The sequence below is a fragment of the Cryptococcus neoformans genome, chromosome 6 (assembly GCF_000149245.1).
Source record: "Cryptococcus neoformans var. grubii H99 chromosome 6, complete sequence".
Taxonomy (NCBI): domain Eukaryota; kingdom Fungi; phylum Basidiomycota; class Tremellomycetes; order Tremellales; family Cryptococcaceae; genus Cryptococcus; species Cryptococcus neoformans.
The window spans coordinates 614,407-630,370 of record NC_026750.1 but is presented as its reverse complement, the minus strand read 5'-3'; the positions used below and the strand labels follow the sequence as shown (position 1 = coordinate 630,370).

At 48.2% G+C, this 15,964-nt stretch overlaps 5 protein-coding genes and 1 non-coding gene; 3 read left to right on the top strand and 3 right to left on the bottom strand.

The window, feature by feature from the left end:
- Positions 1–38: 38 nt before the first annotated feature.
- On the bottom strand, positions 39–2,175 carry CNAG_02317 (protein arginine N-methyltransferase 3). XM_012194683.1 has 6 exons: positions 1,844–2,175; positions 1,670–1,769; positions 1,306–1,596; positions 1,123–1,251; positions 842–1,067; positions 39–786 (listed from the first exon to the last, which is right to left on the bottom strand). The coding sequence occupies exons 1-6, from the start codon at positions 2,117–2,119 to the stop codon at positions 81–83; spliced, it is 1,728 nt and encodes a 575-aa protein (XP_012050073.1). The 5' UTR covers positions 2,120–2,175; the 3' UTR covers positions 39–80.
- On the top strand, positions 98–1,654 carry CNAG_12561. Its single transcript, XR_001045834.1, has 4 exons — positions 98–272; positions 332–514; positions 584–1,084; positions 1,131–1,654. It is a non-coding gene; the product is annotated as a hypothetical RNA (non-coding RNA).
- Positions 2,176–2,368: 193 nt separating the features above from the next.
- On the top strand, positions 2,369–5,228 carry CNAG_02318. Of its 2 annotated transcripts, none has more exons than XM_012194684.1 (8): positions 2,369–2,440; positions 2,492–2,583; positions 2,661–2,760; positions 2,825–4,238; positions 4,296–4,500; positions 4,563–4,675; positions 4,820–4,866; positions 4,926–5,228. In XM_012194684.1, exons 1-8 carry the CDS (start codon positions 2,411–2,413, stop codon positions 5,160–5,162), a joined length of 2,238 nt encoding a protein of 745 aa, XP_012050074.1. In that variant the 5' UTR covers positions 2,369–2,410; the 3' UTR covers positions 5,163–5,228. The 2 variants fall into 2 exon arrangements, with proteins under 2 accessions (XP_012050074.1, XP_012049760.1); XM_012194370.1 differs by having other exon boundaries at positions 4,739–4,866.
- Positions 5,226–7,934, bottom strand: CNAG_02319 (hypothetical protein). XM_012194685.1 has 8 exons: positions 7,174–7,934; positions 6,790–7,117; positions 6,675–6,737; positions 6,366–6,616; positions 6,052–6,314; positions 5,721–5,997; positions 5,607–5,667; positions 5,226–5,550 (listed from the first exon to the last, which is right to left on the bottom strand). Exons 1-8 carry the CDS (start codon positions 7,799–7,801, stop codon positions 5,505–5,507), a joined length of 1,917 nt encoding a protein of 638 aa, XP_012050075.1. The 5' UTR covers positions 7,802–7,934; the 3' UTR covers positions 5,226–5,504.
- Positions 7,935–8,695: 761 nt separating this feature from the next.
- CNAG_02321 (hypothetical protein) lies at positions 8,696–11,995 on the top strand. The gene is made up of 4 exons (XM_012194686.1): positions 8,696–8,859; positions 8,929–9,213; positions 9,298–11,896; positions 11,953–11,995. The coding sequence occupies exons 2-3, from the start codon at positions 9,016–9,018 to the stop codon at positions 11,812–11,814; spliced, it is 2,715 nt and encodes a 904-aa protein (XP_012050076.1). The 5' UTR covers positions 8,696–8,859; positions 8,929–9,015; the 3' UTR covers positions 11,815–11,896; positions 11,953–11,995.
- Positions 11,996–12,575: 580 nt separating this feature from the next.
- CNAG_02322 (hypothetical protein) lies at positions 12,576–15,944 on the bottom strand. XM_012194687.1 has 5 exons: positions 15,604–15,944; positions 14,969–15,542; positions 14,110–14,915; positions 12,812–14,059; positions 12,576–12,760 (listed from the first exon to the last, which is right to left on the bottom strand). The coding sequence occupies exons 1-4, from the start codon at positions 15,716–15,718 to the stop codon at positions 12,990–12,992; spliced, it is 2,565 nt and encodes an 854-aa protein (XP_012050077.1). The 5' UTR covers positions 15,719–15,944; the 3' UTR covers positions 12,576–12,760; positions 12,812–12,989.
- Between the last annotated feature and the right edge of the window lie 20 nt (positions 15,945–15,964).

The window sequence follows — 15,964 nt, the reverse complement described above, 5'->3', positions numbered from 1 at the left end:
GCGTCACCCGACACCCACAGACCAGCACTGGGGGACTTGCAGCTATTCACAGTACACAGATACATCACAGTCTAGTACATCTAACGGACCTTGTAAGCTTGCACAGTATATGTCCTCTCCCCCTGCTCCCCCTTCTTCCCCTTGGCCCAATGAATCTCCACATCCAGTTCTCGTGAATTGGTGTCTGACTTTTTACACCTGAACTGGCCCACAATCTCCTCTCCAGGGGCAAGCTCGATAGGGTCGCGAAGAAGGAAGACGACCTGTTTCCAGTGGGTGTATTTGCCTCTAGGGCCGGTGGTAAAACTCACTTCGACTCCCGTCTTTCCAGAAGAAGGGGTGAGGGGCTCTACAGGACATGTGTACTCGTCATCACCAAACTGTCGAATGTCGACAGGATAGCTAGCGGGAAAGTGAGAAGCATCGCCACTGAGCGGGGAGAAGAATGTGTCAAAGTGGGTGAGGAAAGCGCGGACGGTGGTCGGCGTCTCTGATGTCGAGGAGAGAATGAAGGGTGAGTGGAAATCGAGCGACTTGACGGTAGCATTGTGAGAGTTGATGTCGCGGACGATCGACTCGGTAGTCACCACCTCCTCCTCATCGACAACTTCAGTGAGACCCTCGTCGAAACCGACCGCGTTCATCGTGGAAAGGTCAAAGCCGTACACAGAGTTCCAAAATTTGACTCTTTCACGATAAACGCGGTCTCCGGTGATAGCACTGAGAACAAGGCGCGTTTGAGATGGAGCCATGAGACCGTTCGGCGCAAGGAATCGGTCGCGAGCGCTGTACATCAAATAGTCAGCAAGCAGACTTCCAAGCGTTGGACTGCAGCACGTACACCAAGACGGAGTCAAGCATAGATTCGTAAAGCAACATGTAACCCATCCACTCGCTAACGATAACATCCACTTCCGTGACAGGAAGCTGGATATCCTCCACCTTGCCTTGGATGACGGTGATCACATCGGTAAATCCATTCTTTTGAATGTTTTCCCGAGCCTTGACGGCCAATCCGGAGGCTTCGATCGCATACACATGCTTGGCCCCCGCTTTGGCAGCGAGCACTGATGCAGATTATCAGGTGGGTCCGCCATGATGACTTGAGAGTTGGGGACTCACTGGACAAGATACCGGTACCACATCCAACATCCATCACAACAGCACCCCTAAAAACTTGAGGGTTCGACAAAAGGAAACGGGCATAAGAAACCGTTCGGACGGTATCCTTGAGCATGATCTCGTGAATGTCTAATGGCTTATTAGCGAAAAGATATCTCTGGAAGCGAGGGGTTTGATTCTCACCATTCTCCTCGTAAGAATGAAAATAATGCGTGTCATCATCCCTTTCAACCGCCTTGCCCTTTCCTTTCCCATCCACCTTGACTTGTCTCTCCTCGGACTCGTCGTCCTCCGATCCAATAGTCTTGGTAACCAACAACTGCATTGCCGCAAGGTCTTTCCTCGCCTTTTCCAACTCGGCTTCGAGAAGTGTTACTTTTTGAGATTCGGGAGATTGAACGTCCTTTGAAGGGCCAGCAGAGGAAGCTTGAGGCGGCTCGTCATCGTCGGACCAAAAGTCGTCAAAGTCATATTCTACAAAGTAAATTAGATTTATTTATTTATTTTTTTCACGAGGTCAACTTTTTTTAATATGTAGTCGACTCACGCAAAAGCGGGTCATCGGGGATCACAGGGATAAGCAGATTGTCATCTTTCAAGAGAGGATCATCGGCATGGAGCGCCGAGATCTGATCCTTGTCCAAGCCCTATACAAATTACATCTAAGCTTTTGATTTTCCTTTTGAAAAAAGGCAGTACTGCCAATTAGTAGTCAACTTACAGCATTTCTGATCAAGTTGATCAACCTGATTCTGCCAAACATGTCCAGTCCAAGCTTCTCACAGACCTCCTTCAAATCAAAATCCCAATTATCTTGATCATACTGCAAAGCAAGCTCTTGGGTGGGGAGGATAGTGTCGTCAAAGAGGGACTTTGTCTGACGAGCGTCGCCGAAAGATGAGGCCCAGTCTGAGCATCTGTCGTCGCTGTCATTCGATGAGACAGAGGAAGAGGAAGAGATGGACAAAGGGGCAACCGAAGTGAGCTTGTAGGACATGATGTTTGTTAATGACTGTGTTCTAGGGTCACAATGCTTGCTTACATTAGAGTCGGTGTTCATTTGTTCTCCTTGTAGCTGAAATTTATGGAACAGGCATATGTTACGTAAGATAACCTCGAGTATCTTGATTAGGATAAATTTGTAATGGTGCCTTGTTTATTTGTAATTGAATAGGATTGACTGTGCCGCTGTGCTCGGCGGTCATGCAGTGACAACACTTCCGCATCTTCGTTCCGGGGTCTCCTTTTTCCCCTCAACCACTCCCACGCCAATTCCCCATCCCCAGCAATGGCTTATTATCCATACACCGCCCATCAGGTAAGCATACACAACTCCGACCTCAGCCGTATAACTTACCCTTTTCCACAGGGCCGGTCCACAAGATATCGTTTAGAGCCCATGTACGCCGCCAGTAATGTCGAATGGGCATTCATGAATACCCAACTCACCCGCGACCCCGAGTAAGTCCGCATTTTGGTCTGGGAAAACGCGCGTATGAATGGAACATTGACTGAGGATGGCGTGTGATGTACCGCAGATTCGTTAAACAGGTAATCCGATCATACATTGACGTCAAACACTCCCACGGAAGAACCAAACTGGAGATCAGTCAGAAGCTCGAACCGTTGGAAAGAGCTGTGGGTGGATATATATTCCTATTATCGTACCGTCACTGATAACAGCGTCTTAAAACGGTATCAGTACCCGCAGTTCGCGCAATCTTTCGTCGAAGTTCGGATGGAACGAGGACTGCCCAATTCTAGAATCATCAGATTGCGTATCAATCCCTCCAATTCTCTGCAACGTGCGTCAACTACACAATCACCCAACCGTCCTGTTGGTGCCAGGCCTGGTGGTCTGGGAGTTCAAACAACAGGCAATACCACTAGGCGCGCATCTGCTCCCTCCCAGTCCGCCAGGCCACCAGTGGTGAGGAATCCTGAAGATGGAGACGAGTTGCCTCCACCGCCATACAGCAGTCAAGATCCCGAACCAGAAGCTACCAGGATTTTGCAGGAACGTTTGGCAGCTGAGACGAACGTTGAACCCGCCGCCGTACCTTCACCTTCAACTCCTCAAACTGCCAGCAATCCTGCCCTTGCTTCTCCACATTCGTCACCTGCACCAACGCGGCCAGGACTCGTTGATTCCAACCCTCCATCTGATCCCCAAATGGCCCAGGTCTGGGAGGAATCGCAGTTGGATGAAGCTAAACGTGCGAGTCTTGCATGGCGTGAGCAGCAGGAGTTTGAAGAAGCGATGAGGCTAAGCCTTGCCGAAGCTGAGTCAATGGGCGCCGGGTCTTCCACCGGGCCGGGGACATCTACCAACACTCAATCCGGACAGAATCGCCTGCCAGTAGTGGATGAGAACGACGAACAGGATTCCAGCTTATCTCAGCAGTCCAACCCTGACCTGATGGGTCTTGTGGGCGGTCTGGAGGATCTTACATTTTCAAGTTCGGAACAGGCATCGTCATCAAATAATGCGACTCACAACCAAAGCTCAATCCTTGACGACGACGGCCCAAGTGGTTTGAACCAGCAACCGCTCGTCCCTTCCAAGACTGGACTTGTCATGCAGAGTAAAAACCCTTTCTTGTCTCAGAGTGAGAAAGAAACTTCAGGCGCCAATGGATCATCTTCTTATCTAGACAACACGGCCTCAACGGCAGCTCAAGCAAGTGCAAATGGGATTAACCAGCTTCCAGGTCGCGGTAGCACGGGATCCACCGATACATCATACACCCCACAACCCATTTATGCTCCCCCGCCTGGTCCTCCCCCTCCTCATCTCCGTGTCCCTACTTCACCGGCTCAAAGCCCTTCGCCCCCTCAAAACCAAGCTTCGCCGGGGTCAAGGTCATTACCCCGTGCGCCTGTTTCGCCACGTCTTTCTTTTCCCACTGTATCGCAAACCGCTGGCCCGCCAGCGTACTCTTCACAAACAGCATCTTCCTCCCAGCAACCTAGCTCTTCAATTGTGGATGGTGTTGCCGCGGCTCCACCTGGGTTGCCTCCAAGGCGGCTTAATAGGAGAAAGTCTACATACGTCCCTCCTACACAGGGTGAGGACCCACTTGAGATGCTGCGCGAGTTTGACACTGTTTTCCTTGGTAAGTGCATTCATCGCTCTCATATTATGCTGCACAGAAGCTTACTACCCATCGTAGTTGACGACAGTTCTTCCATGAAAAAGGATCAGCGTTGGAATCAAGCATGCCAAGCAATCATGGAAGTAGCCGATCTTGCTTCTAGATATGATGATGACGGCATAGACGTTTATTTCCTCAATAACAAACGCGTGGGCAGAGAGTTGAGATCATCAGAGGATGTCGAAGAATTGTTTGCAGGATTAGAACCCCGAGGAATCACACCGTGCGTAACGTCATAAAGCCGCGAAGGAGCATGTCGCCGATGTGCTTATTGATGCGCCTTAGAACTGGTATGAGACTAGAAGCTATCCTTAGAGACTACATGTCTCGTCTTGAAGCATCCCAACACACAGGAGAAGAAGTCAAGCCGATGAATCTCATCGTAGTCACAGACGGAGGTAAGTCTTTATTGAAATCAAATATATTATGTCCGTCTTCATGAGTCGTTGATACTCACCAAGTCTTTGCGCACCCTGTCTCTGCTCGCTTACGCCAACTCGCTGTTAATCCTTCACTCACGCGCATACAATTGCTGGACTTAGCTCCCACTGATGATCCGGAAAGCGTGATCGTCACTATTGCCCGTCGTGTAAGTCTGCCGATGTTTGAACATAAATATAAATACTAATGGAGGAGGGTCTTGAACAGCTTGACCGCGGTCAGTATCCCCTTTCCCAAGTCGGCATCCAATTCCTCCAGATCGGCAATGATCCAGAAGCGCGTGAGGCATTGCAGGAACTTGACGATGATCTCAGTTCGGAGCACGGCATAAGAGACATTGTGGATACCGTTCCTTTCAATGGGGAAGAGATGAATGCCGGTTTAATTATCAAGACATTGCTCGGTGGGATAAATAGGAGACTGGATAGAAGAAGTACGGCCTAGGAAATATTGTAGCTTTATATTCTTATTTGATAAAATACCAAATATAATATCTCAGATGCAGTTGTAGAATTGATCAATGATTCATGGCGATTATTCTATAAATGATAAATTGCTACAATGGTTGTGGGACCGACATTCGTTTGAGGACGAATATGTATGTCATGATAGAATGAATAATAAAGTGCCTGGATGAACGACCTAAGAGTAAAAATACACGGGTATACCAGATTGAACTCAATTCGCCGACTGAAAACGGGTTCCAAACTCGGTTGAAGTTAGTTGTAAGTATGATGAAGTAAACAATGCGTATAAAGAATGTTCTTGATAATGATTGACGGAACTCTAATCTTCGAGACCTCTATAACCTTGAGCGTTTCTACACCACGGTCTAACATGTATGGTTAGTTAGGCAGCACCCTAATTCGGAACGAAACATCCACTTACGGTCTATATCCATTCTCGTCACTCCAATACGCTCTACATCTCATAGAGAAACCGTATGGGACTAGAGAAAACAAGTTAACTTCATACATGGCAGCAGATACCAGCGATACTGACATTCGTATCCTCTAGAGCCCTCTCGATAGTGGTCTGCCATTTCGAGAATGTGACTAATCTTGTTTGTTGTGGTCAAATGCTGTCTTGCGTAGACAAAACCGTCAACTGCCATCTGTTGTAGCACCTCTGGCCTGTCGATGTAATACTGAATAGCAGCATTAATCTGTTCAATAGACCATGTAGCCTTAAGAGGAATGACAAATTTGGAAAGGGCCGACTCGTGTTCGGTGGGGATATCGGCCGCCACTACACAACCAGAGAGGAAAGCTTGGGCGTACTGGAAAGTTTAATCAGACAAAGTTGAGTTAATTAACTAGAGGCAGAGACGTACCTTGCGGATCAATTTTCTCTCCAGACTGGCATCAAAGACACAGATTTTGGACTCCCTCATTCCCCTGGCGAAGTCTTCTCTCAACTTCAAATGCGTAGTATAGTATTGGTGATTCTGCTCATACGTCTCCAGAGGGTTGTCACGAGCTTCTTGAGGTACGGAGACAGTATAGCCTGGATGAGGATGGCGAGAAATTAAAGTTTCTTGCTCCTTATTGCCGGCGTCACGAAGATGATTCGTCACAGTTGTTCGGATAGGATAGACTGGAATGCTTGTTCAGCAAAACACAACCATATTCAAAAATTGACACTTACAACTACCGTCAAAGCCAAAAATCGTTGCGTCGCTAGTCTTTTCGCTCCAAGTTACGGGCCAAAAGTCCCACTCATTACCAGTATCAGGACTGTGGCCAAACAAACCCATTTCCCAATCGGGATATTTCGCTTTGACCTTGTCGTAGTCGAACAACTCTAAGAGTTCAAAGGCATACTTGGAGAGAGTGATGTTATTGGATTGGGGGTACCATTCATAAGCACAGCGGAGAGAGTGGCAATCACCGATTTGCCTTTGAGAATAGGAAAGTGTGAGCTTAAAAGAAACGGCAATGACAATGTTACACTTACTGGACCATGAGCGCACCGCAATCCAAAAAGTCTAGATGTGGATCGGTCTCCTTGTAGATATTCCTGTGTAGTTGTTAGGTTTATTATTTGCTGGATACAAAACGAGTTGACTGACGAGATGGTCAAGACAACATCATATCGGACATCGCTGCACTCATCGGGCACAACGTCCAACCAGGCTGGCCTCTGCCACACTTCCTGTTCTGCCCCTTCGGCAAGATTGCCTCTCTTCTTCCTCTGTTTCTTCTCAAATTCATTCTTGCTCTTCTCCAGCTGAGACACTCTGTGCGCTCGCTTGCGGATATTGGCAGAAAGGGGGATTGATTTGTTGTAGCCTGCCCATCCGGGACCCCAAACGTCGACAATGAGGTGAGGATGTCGCAGTGCAGCGTCTACAATCTCGTAAGTATGAGTATTCATACGCTCAAGGTAGTCTTTGTAATCTGCAAAGATAATAATAAGCACGACCCGAGTTTTGTGTGTTGGGAAGAGCACTCACCGGTTAACATGAGCAAACGTCTCTTCTCTTTTCTAGGGGGCAGGAGAGCCGGACGGTGATCAAACGGGCTTTTTCCAACGACGTCTGGGTTTCCCCACCAGCTGGGCCATTTGTCATTGACTTCCCGTTGCAATGTTTCATCTTCTTGTGCTGTCCACAACTGCTCCTTGTCAAGACTTCCAGAGTCAACACTTCGTTTCCTCTCAGCAAGCATCTCTTCTCGTCGCTTGGATTCGTAGTCTGCTCTAAAAGTAAAGAGATTGACTTCCCTGTCCCCCGGATGCCTCACCTCCCATTCCTGCAGTGCAAGCTCCAAATTCCACAGCTGTTGCCTCTCATTGTAGTATCTAAATTCACTCAACAACAGAGCACCAAGAATAAATAGCCCAGTAGCCAAAGCGAGCTGCGTTGTTCTCCGCCGTGCTACATGCACAAACGGTAGGGAAGAGCGACGAGTTGGGCGGAGGGCATTTTTGAATCTCGCCGACGCTCTCTGAGTGAAGCTATACTGCCGGGATTTTTCCGTGAATCTGGGAAGACTGTAGGAAGAGATGGATGATTCGTGTGAGTCGCTTTCGCTGGAGCTTGTTGATGAGGGGGATGAGCGCGAGTAGAGGGGATGTGGCATGTTTTAGGGGGTTGGGCAAGGGAGGGAGGAAAAAGGAAAAGCAGGAAGTGGGAAAAGAGCGTATGTGCGTGTATGAACAAAGCTGGAAAGAATGCCAAGATTTAACAAGGAACCAGACTCGTCCTAATTCCGCTCTATAATTGTTTTTGTTTATCTCCTTTCCGATCTCACCGCAACGTACTCAACTCTTATGTACAATGCCTAAGCATCCAACACCAACATCACGACTTCACCACCTGGCCCTGTACCAGACTGTTCCATGCATAACCGCGTCGGCGCCCTCTGCCCTCCCTCTCCTTCCCAGCCTCGTCACAATGCAATCTGTATTTGTTGAAATTTGTATGGACTGTAAAACCCTCCGAACAGGAACGAAGGTCCTCCGCGGCACTTCTTTATCTTTGACTTTTTTGTTGGCTTTCTTGGCGGTACTTCGTCCTGCATACGGTATAATCGCTGTGTATATCTCATTTTCATTATCCCAGCGTGCGTGACGCCTGTTACAATGTTCATCATAATGCCGTACCCCTGCGGACTGCGGACCCGTAGTCATGTGTCCAAACGTTAACCATGAACCCTGCATCATCAATGTATAAGTTACGAAATACGATCACAGTAATATTCTCGTTGAGGAGGACCTCAATCGAACAATTTTGATGGCCGAATTAAGCGCTGAGGATGCCGAAGAAGCCGAGCAACAAGAGACAAACATCAGCAGTGATCAACCAGCAACCGTCAGCAACCGAGGAGTTGATGAACGAAGGAAAGGAAAAAAACAAAACAACGCCTCAAGGGCTGAGTGCCGAACATTCGGCCGAATCTCGGATCTCACCGACGGCCGCCGTCCTGGCATTATTGGCAGTGGCCACACTGAGCGCCTCCTCCGCAGGGGGCGGGGGGATCAATCTTCTTCGTTCGTCGTCGTTCGTAGTGAGAGCCTCTTCTTCATCCATGTTCAATTGGCGGACCATAGTGAAAGTATGTCCTCCACCATTCAGTCAATTCTGCCCCTTTTACTGCCGATCGCAAACTGTGCCTCCTTTCTCAAGATACCCAGAGAGGTATGTCGAAGAAATCCTTTCACACTTTCACAGTACTGGCAAGGCTCACTGGGAAGTTGTCAATGCAAGCCATCTATGTGGCCAGTATGTGGAGTCATGCATCTTGCGCTTTACTTGTTCCGTGTGCTATCTGTAATTGGGTGAAAAGGTAGAAAAATGGTCGAGGTACACTCATCTCCTCGTGTAGCTATCCGAACATCTGCCAAATCGGCACAATCACTTATTGTCGTTCTCTTCCTCGTCCTAGTCTTATACATATTCTTCTTCGGCAAAGGAAGTGGTAAGGACAAGGCAAATTCTGTTCAACATGAAGGCACTCCTGGAAAACAAGGCTATTCTAGAGCCCGCGGGCCTGTAAGTTTTAGAGATAATGAAGAACAGTCTTCGAGCAAGGAGAGTCATACAGACGCATCGGTATCGAATCCTACAAAAGACAAGGATCGTAAAAGAAGGAAGCTGAAAGAGAAGTCAGATGGCCGAACTACTTCATCAGAGACATCGAGCGATTCATCGCAGCTAGTCAGCTCCCCGAGGTCTGATGGGAACCGAAAATCCGAAAAGAAGCGGGACAAAACCAGTTCGAAATCCAAGAAATCGAAAAGCAGGAAGTTCAAGGAAACAAAAGAGAAACTTGACTGGTTACAACCGTCTTCGCCCCCTCTTCTGTCTCCTATACCCGATCATCGTTCAGTAAGCCCATCTAAGAGCATCATCCGCAAACGAGGCTCCGATGACTCTCTTCCCCCCTCGCCTAATACCGCTAAAGGCAACCGTATTCATTGGGTAGATTACGAAGAACTATCACCTCATGAGGTTACAAAACATGTTCGAAAATGGCAGGACTATGTGGGTGTGACAGATCAGACCACGGAGGGTACCTTTGAAAATTCCCCAGTAAAGAGGAAGGAAAAGTGGGAAAGCCATCAAAAAATCCTCGTCAATCCGGCAGAGTGGGCCGCGAAAGAGTTACGTAGGAAAGGCAAGCTGGACGAAGGGTTGCTGAAAGCCATGGAGCAGGCGGAAGAGATAAGTATGGCGAAGCCAAGGGATTCTCTCTGGGTCAAAGCTCTGCAAGACGAATGGGACGAACATCTTGGGACAGTCCCTGCTGTTGCTATGGTGATGGCTAAACGAATTGGGAAGCATATAAGTTTCAATAACATCGCTCTGCTTGCAGACACTATGACTATACGTGCCAGTATGGCACCATCCCTAGACAAGAAACGCTCTTATAGTAAATTCATCAAAAGTATCGGGGTTGATAAAGAAGATCCTCTGTATCCGTACAAGCTGGTGCTTGCTTGGTATTGCGATACCTTCCGGTGCAAACATTACAGTGAGAGGATGGGTATATGTGACGAACCTGTCCAAATGGCTTCGCATGATAAACTGGGACCCATGGCACAAATGCTGGGTTGGATGGAGTACCTTGGAAGACTCAACATGACTCAAAGGCTTTTTGTGGGTCTTGACTTGTCAGGGCTCACAATGAGAGCTCAAGCTATGAGAGAAGGGGAAGGTTACCGCCTGGATCTGACTATATTCTTGCCTGGAGGGCCACCGTCTTCCGTTGACAATACTGCCGAAGATTGGGCCAATAGAATGGACGAGTCGGCCAAGGCTTTCAGGACGGTTCATCTTGAGCTTGCAAAAATGTTCGATAAGACTAAAGACGACATGATATACCGAGACCCGTTCGTCCGCAGAAGACTGATATTCCGACCCGGCTGGACTCTGAATGGGGTCAATTCTGCAAAGCTAGATAAACCAGAGCCCAAAGCAAGTGTTGCGCAGCGGCAGCTTGTCACAAGAGTGCCCCGTGTCTTGGAGCTACCTGCTGATATTAACGACCGAATTCCACCTGTCTTGAGGAAACCCACCGGTAATGTGCGAAAGGCCTTGTCAAGGCTGGCCCCAGGCGAAGTATGTTTTCAATCCATCAGACAGTATGCCTGGGATAAAAGTACTATCACAGCAGAAAATTCTACATTTAACTCTGTAACTTTCTGGATCGCTTGGTCTTATAGTGGCGAAAAGATTCAATACAGCAAAAATACTGACGTTGTGCAAGATCAGAGAGCACATGATTTCGTAAGATCACTTGACCTCGGCGGTTACGTTCCAATACACATCGTGGAGCCTCAAAAATTCCTTCGCATTGGCGGATTTCCAGCTCTCGAAGTCCTGCTCTTGTCCTATCTGCCAAAAAACCAGGTCGGTGCTACTGTCGATCTTGTTCTTGAACCTAGTTTCGGTCTGCTACAAGAGCTAGAGAAAAGTCGTCAATCAAGTCGTTATCTTTACGATCGCCCTTCACGACTGAAACTATTTGTGTCGGTGAAGGATGCTCGTGCTGCGCAAGAGTTTGTACTCGAATTGGATAAGGGCTTAGCTCAGGAAGGCCGCCAATATCTTGCCAGTGGCTCTTCGCTTGAACAGGTCGTAGAGTTCATGGCAGAACTAGCTTCAAAAGCCTTGGGAGAGATTTACTTGGTTGATGAGAGTAAATCCGGGGAGATTGGTGAAAGGCAACTTCCGAAAGGCGTATCCCTCAACTATGACGTTCGTCGTGCAGTCCAGATACTAATTGATCCCAGGGCCATCCAGAGACCTCCGCAGATAGAAACAACCCCTGAAAACTTAGAGACCAATGACATTAGGCCGGTTTCCCTTGAAAGGCAGTCACCCCTTTCATACAGAGAAGAAAACTCAACGATGAGGCCGTCTCCTGACAGTTCTGTGATACCGCCGACCACATCAACTCCCATAATGCCTTCATATTCTTCGGCAATCCCTGTCGATAGTAGTAGTGGCCCTTCAACCGAGGTCAAGAGAAGAGTTGCGTTCGATGTGTTAGGAGAGGAACAGATCGATTCTCCACGGGGAAGAGTGAGGTCACACTACCCACCGCCACCTAGTGTGGAAAATGTGACGGACGAAGATGATGTGAAATAATTGGTTTTCCAGAGTGGGAAAAAAGAATCGATGGGGGGAGGTCAAAATTAATTAAGTGATAAAAAGATGCCATATTCATATGGTTAGTCGGCCATGCGAGACTGTGAATGTGAAACTCATGAATCAGGAACGTATCAGTACCGTGCTGACTTTGGAAAGTAGTGGTCAACTGAGAAACATGAATTAGAGAACAGGTAAAGATGGCAAACTAAGAAAATGCATTTCTATCTTGTATACGAAGTGGTGAATACTTGACAATGCTGCGCGGGTTCCTTTCAGAGTCCAAAATTGATAACGGTAATTATTCTTTTCAGGCGTTCTTACTATCCCGATCACTTGATTAACAGTACTCATAAAGCCTGAAATACCGCTTGTTATGGTGCAGCTTGCCGAGGACATAGTATTTCCCGACGGCATCAACAGGAGATATCTCAACGTCCTGCAGCGGGTGCTTTACTCCACCAAGATTCAGAGTTCGAAGAGGTGACGAAATGCGGCGACAGGCGTTCGTCCTTCGTCCACTTTTGAAGGGCCTCTAGGAGATCTGCTCTGACTCCATAGCGAAATACTCGGGGCATGATCGCACGTCTGTTGTTCGGTTATAGATGTTGATCAATGGCTTGATCATTGGTGAGCTTGTGTCGCCAGCCTTTCACAGACTGATTCAAGTAGAGTTTTACTGAGACTCTGTCGATGCGAAAAGGAGTGACAGTAGTAAATAGGATATGAAAATGATAAAACTGACATTTACTGGACGACCTCTGGGGAAGATCATAGCATGAGAGAAAAAGTGATGAGATGCTTAATGCTATCATGCATGTCACAATGTCAATAAATGCCTCTGTATGCAGGCATCAACAACATGATCGTGATGCCACACTGTCATGTAAGATTGTTTTATGTATGTTTTAAACGTCTACTGTGACAGTACTTAACAGCTGATACCCTAATATGGCTTTCAGCACAGCACAGTTAGAGCCTACATGAGAGCACCTACTTTATTTTAGCTGCCGACGTTATTGGAGGCTTGCATGTTTATGAAGATGATTCCCCCAGAAGATTACAGTATATAATACAAAGAACAGTAAAATGTGTGGGAAAAATGGATCCAAGCCCCGCCATACAAAGTCGGGGCTACACTGAACTCTGCCATCCTTATTGGTGAAGACAAAAAGTTATTGAGGGGTCGCTTGGTTCTGAGGCGGCTGCGCGGGGTTACAAGAATAACCAAACATATCCGATAAGAGGCCATCAAGCTGCGTAGTGACTGGTAACCGAGGAAGGACCGGCGGCGTGTGATAGTTGTGATGTGATTGATCAGGAGAATTAAAGATGGTGGCATCAGTATGTATTGGAGGGGTACGCATCAGGTGCTGATGAGAGATGGGCGCTTGCTCGTTACCCGCCATCCAGCGATCAGACTTGTCCATATACTGTTGGTGCGAAGCAACGCCATTTTGTCTATGTGAGTTATGGACATGCGGATTCTTGTTGTTATCGTGTCCTTGTTGCGCCTGGGCAAGATCGAGAGTCATTTCCTCCGTCCCTTGTCGAGCAGCCTCTTCTTGACCGCTAGTCATCCATTCCTCGGCAACTCGAACCATGGAGCCAATAAGATTACTAGCACCATTCGCTAAAGTCTCGCCTCCCAATCCATCATCATGAATCATCATGCTGACGTTGTGCATAGCTTGGGATACTTGCTTCATGATTTCAAGCCATGGTCGCGGCCGGACAGCTTTGTAAAGTTGATTATGAGAACGGAGAATATGGATCGTGCCGGCTTCCATTTCCATGAGGATTTTTGACGACTCGACAGCTATGCAAATGCACTCATGAAGCGGCACAATGCAAGCATAAATCAAGCCAGTCAGGTCGGATTCGTATGTTTGAGCAAGCTCGGCGCAGGCAGCCAGGTTATGTTCCATGTTCACTCTCCGTCGACGGCCCCATTCCCACACAGCCTGCACGGCCGGAGTGGCAGCCCCAGTACTGGAAGTGCCACCGATGAAGCGAACAATGTCAGGAGGGTGACAAGCTCGCCCGATAGCATATGCAACAGCATGTGCAGGAGAAACAAAAGAGGGAAGGTCTGGATAGGCGTATGGAGATCCGGGCAGGAAGTGAGTTGCCATGAGAGCGCGAAGGCCAGTGACATGGAGCTTGCTAAACTCGTACCTTCTACGGATTGCGCGATAGGTGACCCAGCCAGTCTCGATGTTCTTGGAATATCCTTGCATCATGGCTTGATCCTTTCGTTAGCCATTAACTTTAATGGGACCGTTCTGAGCTTACATATCATTGCCTCATGGCGCCTGTCTATCTCATCAGTCTTCTTTGTGTATTCTTCAAACTCGGCTAGAATTCCCCTCACAGGATCCACTGTCGGATCACTCGCGCTATGTTCAAGGACACCCCTGATCCTCGCCATTCCATCCAAAACTTCTTCGAGCCTGGCAATCTTATCGCAAAGAGCAAGTCTGCCCACTAACACAGTTATTTCCGCCCTTCCCAAACGCTCTTGCCAGAGGCAAGCCCCTTCATCTGTGAACTTGAAGAATGATTCCGTGATACGTCTAGCCTCAGCAAGCTGAATAGGCTTCTGGGGGTTACTTTCCTCTAGCATCGCGGCGGCTTCGGCTGCATTAAGGGCCAGCCAAAGCCAGGTGTCTCCACAATGAAAGCTATGACGAAGACCTGGTCCTGCAAGTATTTGGTGAATCAGTTTGTCGAAGTTAAGCTGACTGGAGATATCTTTGGCGGCTGCGGTTACGCCTTTTGCGACACCTAAAGTTTGGAGATTGGCAGGCTGTATAGGTAGTATACCAAAAGGGCAGTGGGTAATGAATAACTCCAGTACTTGCAACGCAAAAAACGTATGGGGATGATGGAGAAGCAAAAAATCGCGGCGCTGGTAAATGAAGGGGGTAAGTTCGTTGCGGAGATGTATGATAGTCGAGTCCGGTGGAAGCACAGAACTGGCAAGGTACGCGACAGTGGCAATCAGGAGTGCAATTGTGGGTTCTGGGTTCCTTCTATATTCGTTAAACATTGTCGGCAGGTCATCCAGATGGGGATGGTAGGTCATCAATTGAGATACCCTGTATCAAATTTGGTGAACATTTGTCCTGATGACTGATAATATTGAACATACCCAGGAGCCAGACGAGCCGTCATAGCTTCATCAATCATGACATCCACTTCAATCTCGTCGTCCTCAAGCCTCATCCGCTTGCCCCTTTTTTCCTTTCTCCCATAAGCAACCCTCAGCATTGCGCACGTCAGCTCGAGAGGTCTACCATGGAGCTTGATGCTTAGCGTGTTTCCGGATTCCCCGTCAACGCCACGTGTGCCTAGCTCCCTTTTTAGCTTCTCAAAATTGTCCACTGGGTCCGCAGCCAAAGCTTGCTCGTTGAAGAATGGAAGCCCTGGAAGGAGGTCGAGAGAGTGATCAATCGCATGAATGCTACTTTGTGATGGTATGATGAACTTGGAAGCAAGCGTACGGCTCGGACCAGCAGAAATGGGCTCCTGTCTCTTTGACGTACTTGGACCTGCTTCAGGGGTCTCTTGCCCTTGAGAGAGACCGGAACTCGGCGGGTCTTTTCGCTTGCGTTGCTTGCGGTTGCTATCATCAACAACGCATGGGAGAGACAGAACCTTGCATCTATGACAAGCTTTGTCATCCGGTAAAGGATCTGGGCCGGATGGCACATTAAGGTCCGGCACTGACATGAATATGAGCCAAGAGATGTATTTCAAGTAGGACATGCAGTATCTAGAACTCACGTTCACATCGGCTTTTACGGAGCTTGCATATGCTGCAAGAGCGTCTAGCATGCGTTCTTTTGGCACGGGGCTCAATGACTGGCTGTCGGGGCGTTGATTCTCTTGTGGAGGCCATCGGGATGGGCTGTCGCGGAGAAGCGTGACTGGAATAAACGGTGGACGGTTGAGTGGAGAGAGGGATCGATTAATAAAGGCTGACCGTAATTTGAGGTTTTGAAACGGCTTCCAAAGGAGGTGAGGGCTTGAACATTGAGTGATGGCTGAGCAAAGTGGGCGAAGGATGGCAGCGGCAATTGGTGGTTTATCGAGTTATTTATCATCGACCAGCTGTGCCGTGCGAGCCGAAGCCAAAAAGCCCATC

Excerpts from the sequence above, each read along its gene's own strand:
- CNAG_02317 (XM_012194683.1), bottom strand. The coding sequence starts at position 2,119 with ATGTCCTACAAGCTCACTTCGGTTGCCCCTTTGTCCATCTCTTCCTCT. Across the intron at positions 1,597-1,669 it reads CCCCGATGACCCGCTTTTGC|AATATGACTTTGACGACTTT; the intron begins GTGAGTCGACTA and ends TTTACTTTGTAG. Across the intron at positions 787-841 it reads ATGCTTGACTCCGTCTTGGT|CGCTCGCGACCGATTCCTTG; the intron begins GTACGTGCTGCA and ends TTTGATGTACAG.
- CNAG_02318 (XM_012194370.1), top strand. The coding sequence starts at position 2,411 with ATGGCTTATTATCCATACACCGCCCATCAG. Across the intron at positions 2,441-2,491 it reads ATCCATACACCGCCCATCAG|GGCCGGTCCACAAGATATCG; the intron begins GTAAGCATACAC and ends CCTTTTCCACAG. Across the intron at positions 4,239-4,295 it reads GTTTGACACTGTTTTCCTTG|TTGACGACAGTTCTTCCATG; the intron begins GTAAGTGCATTC and ends TACCCATCGTAG.
- CNAG_02319 (XM_012194685.1), bottom strand. The coding sequence starts at position 7,801 with ATGCCACATCCCCTCTACTCGCGCTCATCCCCCTCATCAACAAGCTCC. Across the intron at positions 6,315-6,365 it reads TTTTGGCTTTGACGGTAGTT|TCTATCCTATCCGAACAACT; the intron begins GTAAGTGTCAAT and ends CAAGCATTCCAG. Across the intron at positions 5,551-5,606 it reads GACGAGAATGGATATAGACC|ACCGTGGTGTAGAAACGCTC; the intron begins GTAAGTGGATGT and ends CATACATGTTAG.
- CNAG_02321 (XM_012194686.1), top strand. The coding sequence starts at position 9,016 with ATGGTCGAGGTACACTCATCTCCTCGTGTAGCTATCCGAACATCTGCC. Across the intron at positions 9,214-9,297 it reads ATTCTAGAGCCCGCGGGCCT|GATCGTAAAAGAAGGAAGCT; the intron begins GTAAGTTTTAGA and ends ACAAAAGACAAG.
- CNAG_02322 (XM_012194687.1), bottom strand. The coding sequence starts at position 15,718 with ATGGCCTCCACAAGAGAATCAACGCCCCGACAGCCAGTCATTGAGCCC. Across the intron at positions 14,916-14,968 it reads ACGGCTCGTCTGGCTCCTGG|GGTATCTCAATTGATGACCT; the intron begins GTATGTTCAATA and ends AATTTGATACAG. Across the intron at positions 14,060-14,109 it reads GCGCCATGAGGCAATGATAT|CCATGATGCAAGGATATTCC; the intron begins GTAAGCTCAGAA and ends GAAAGGATCAAG.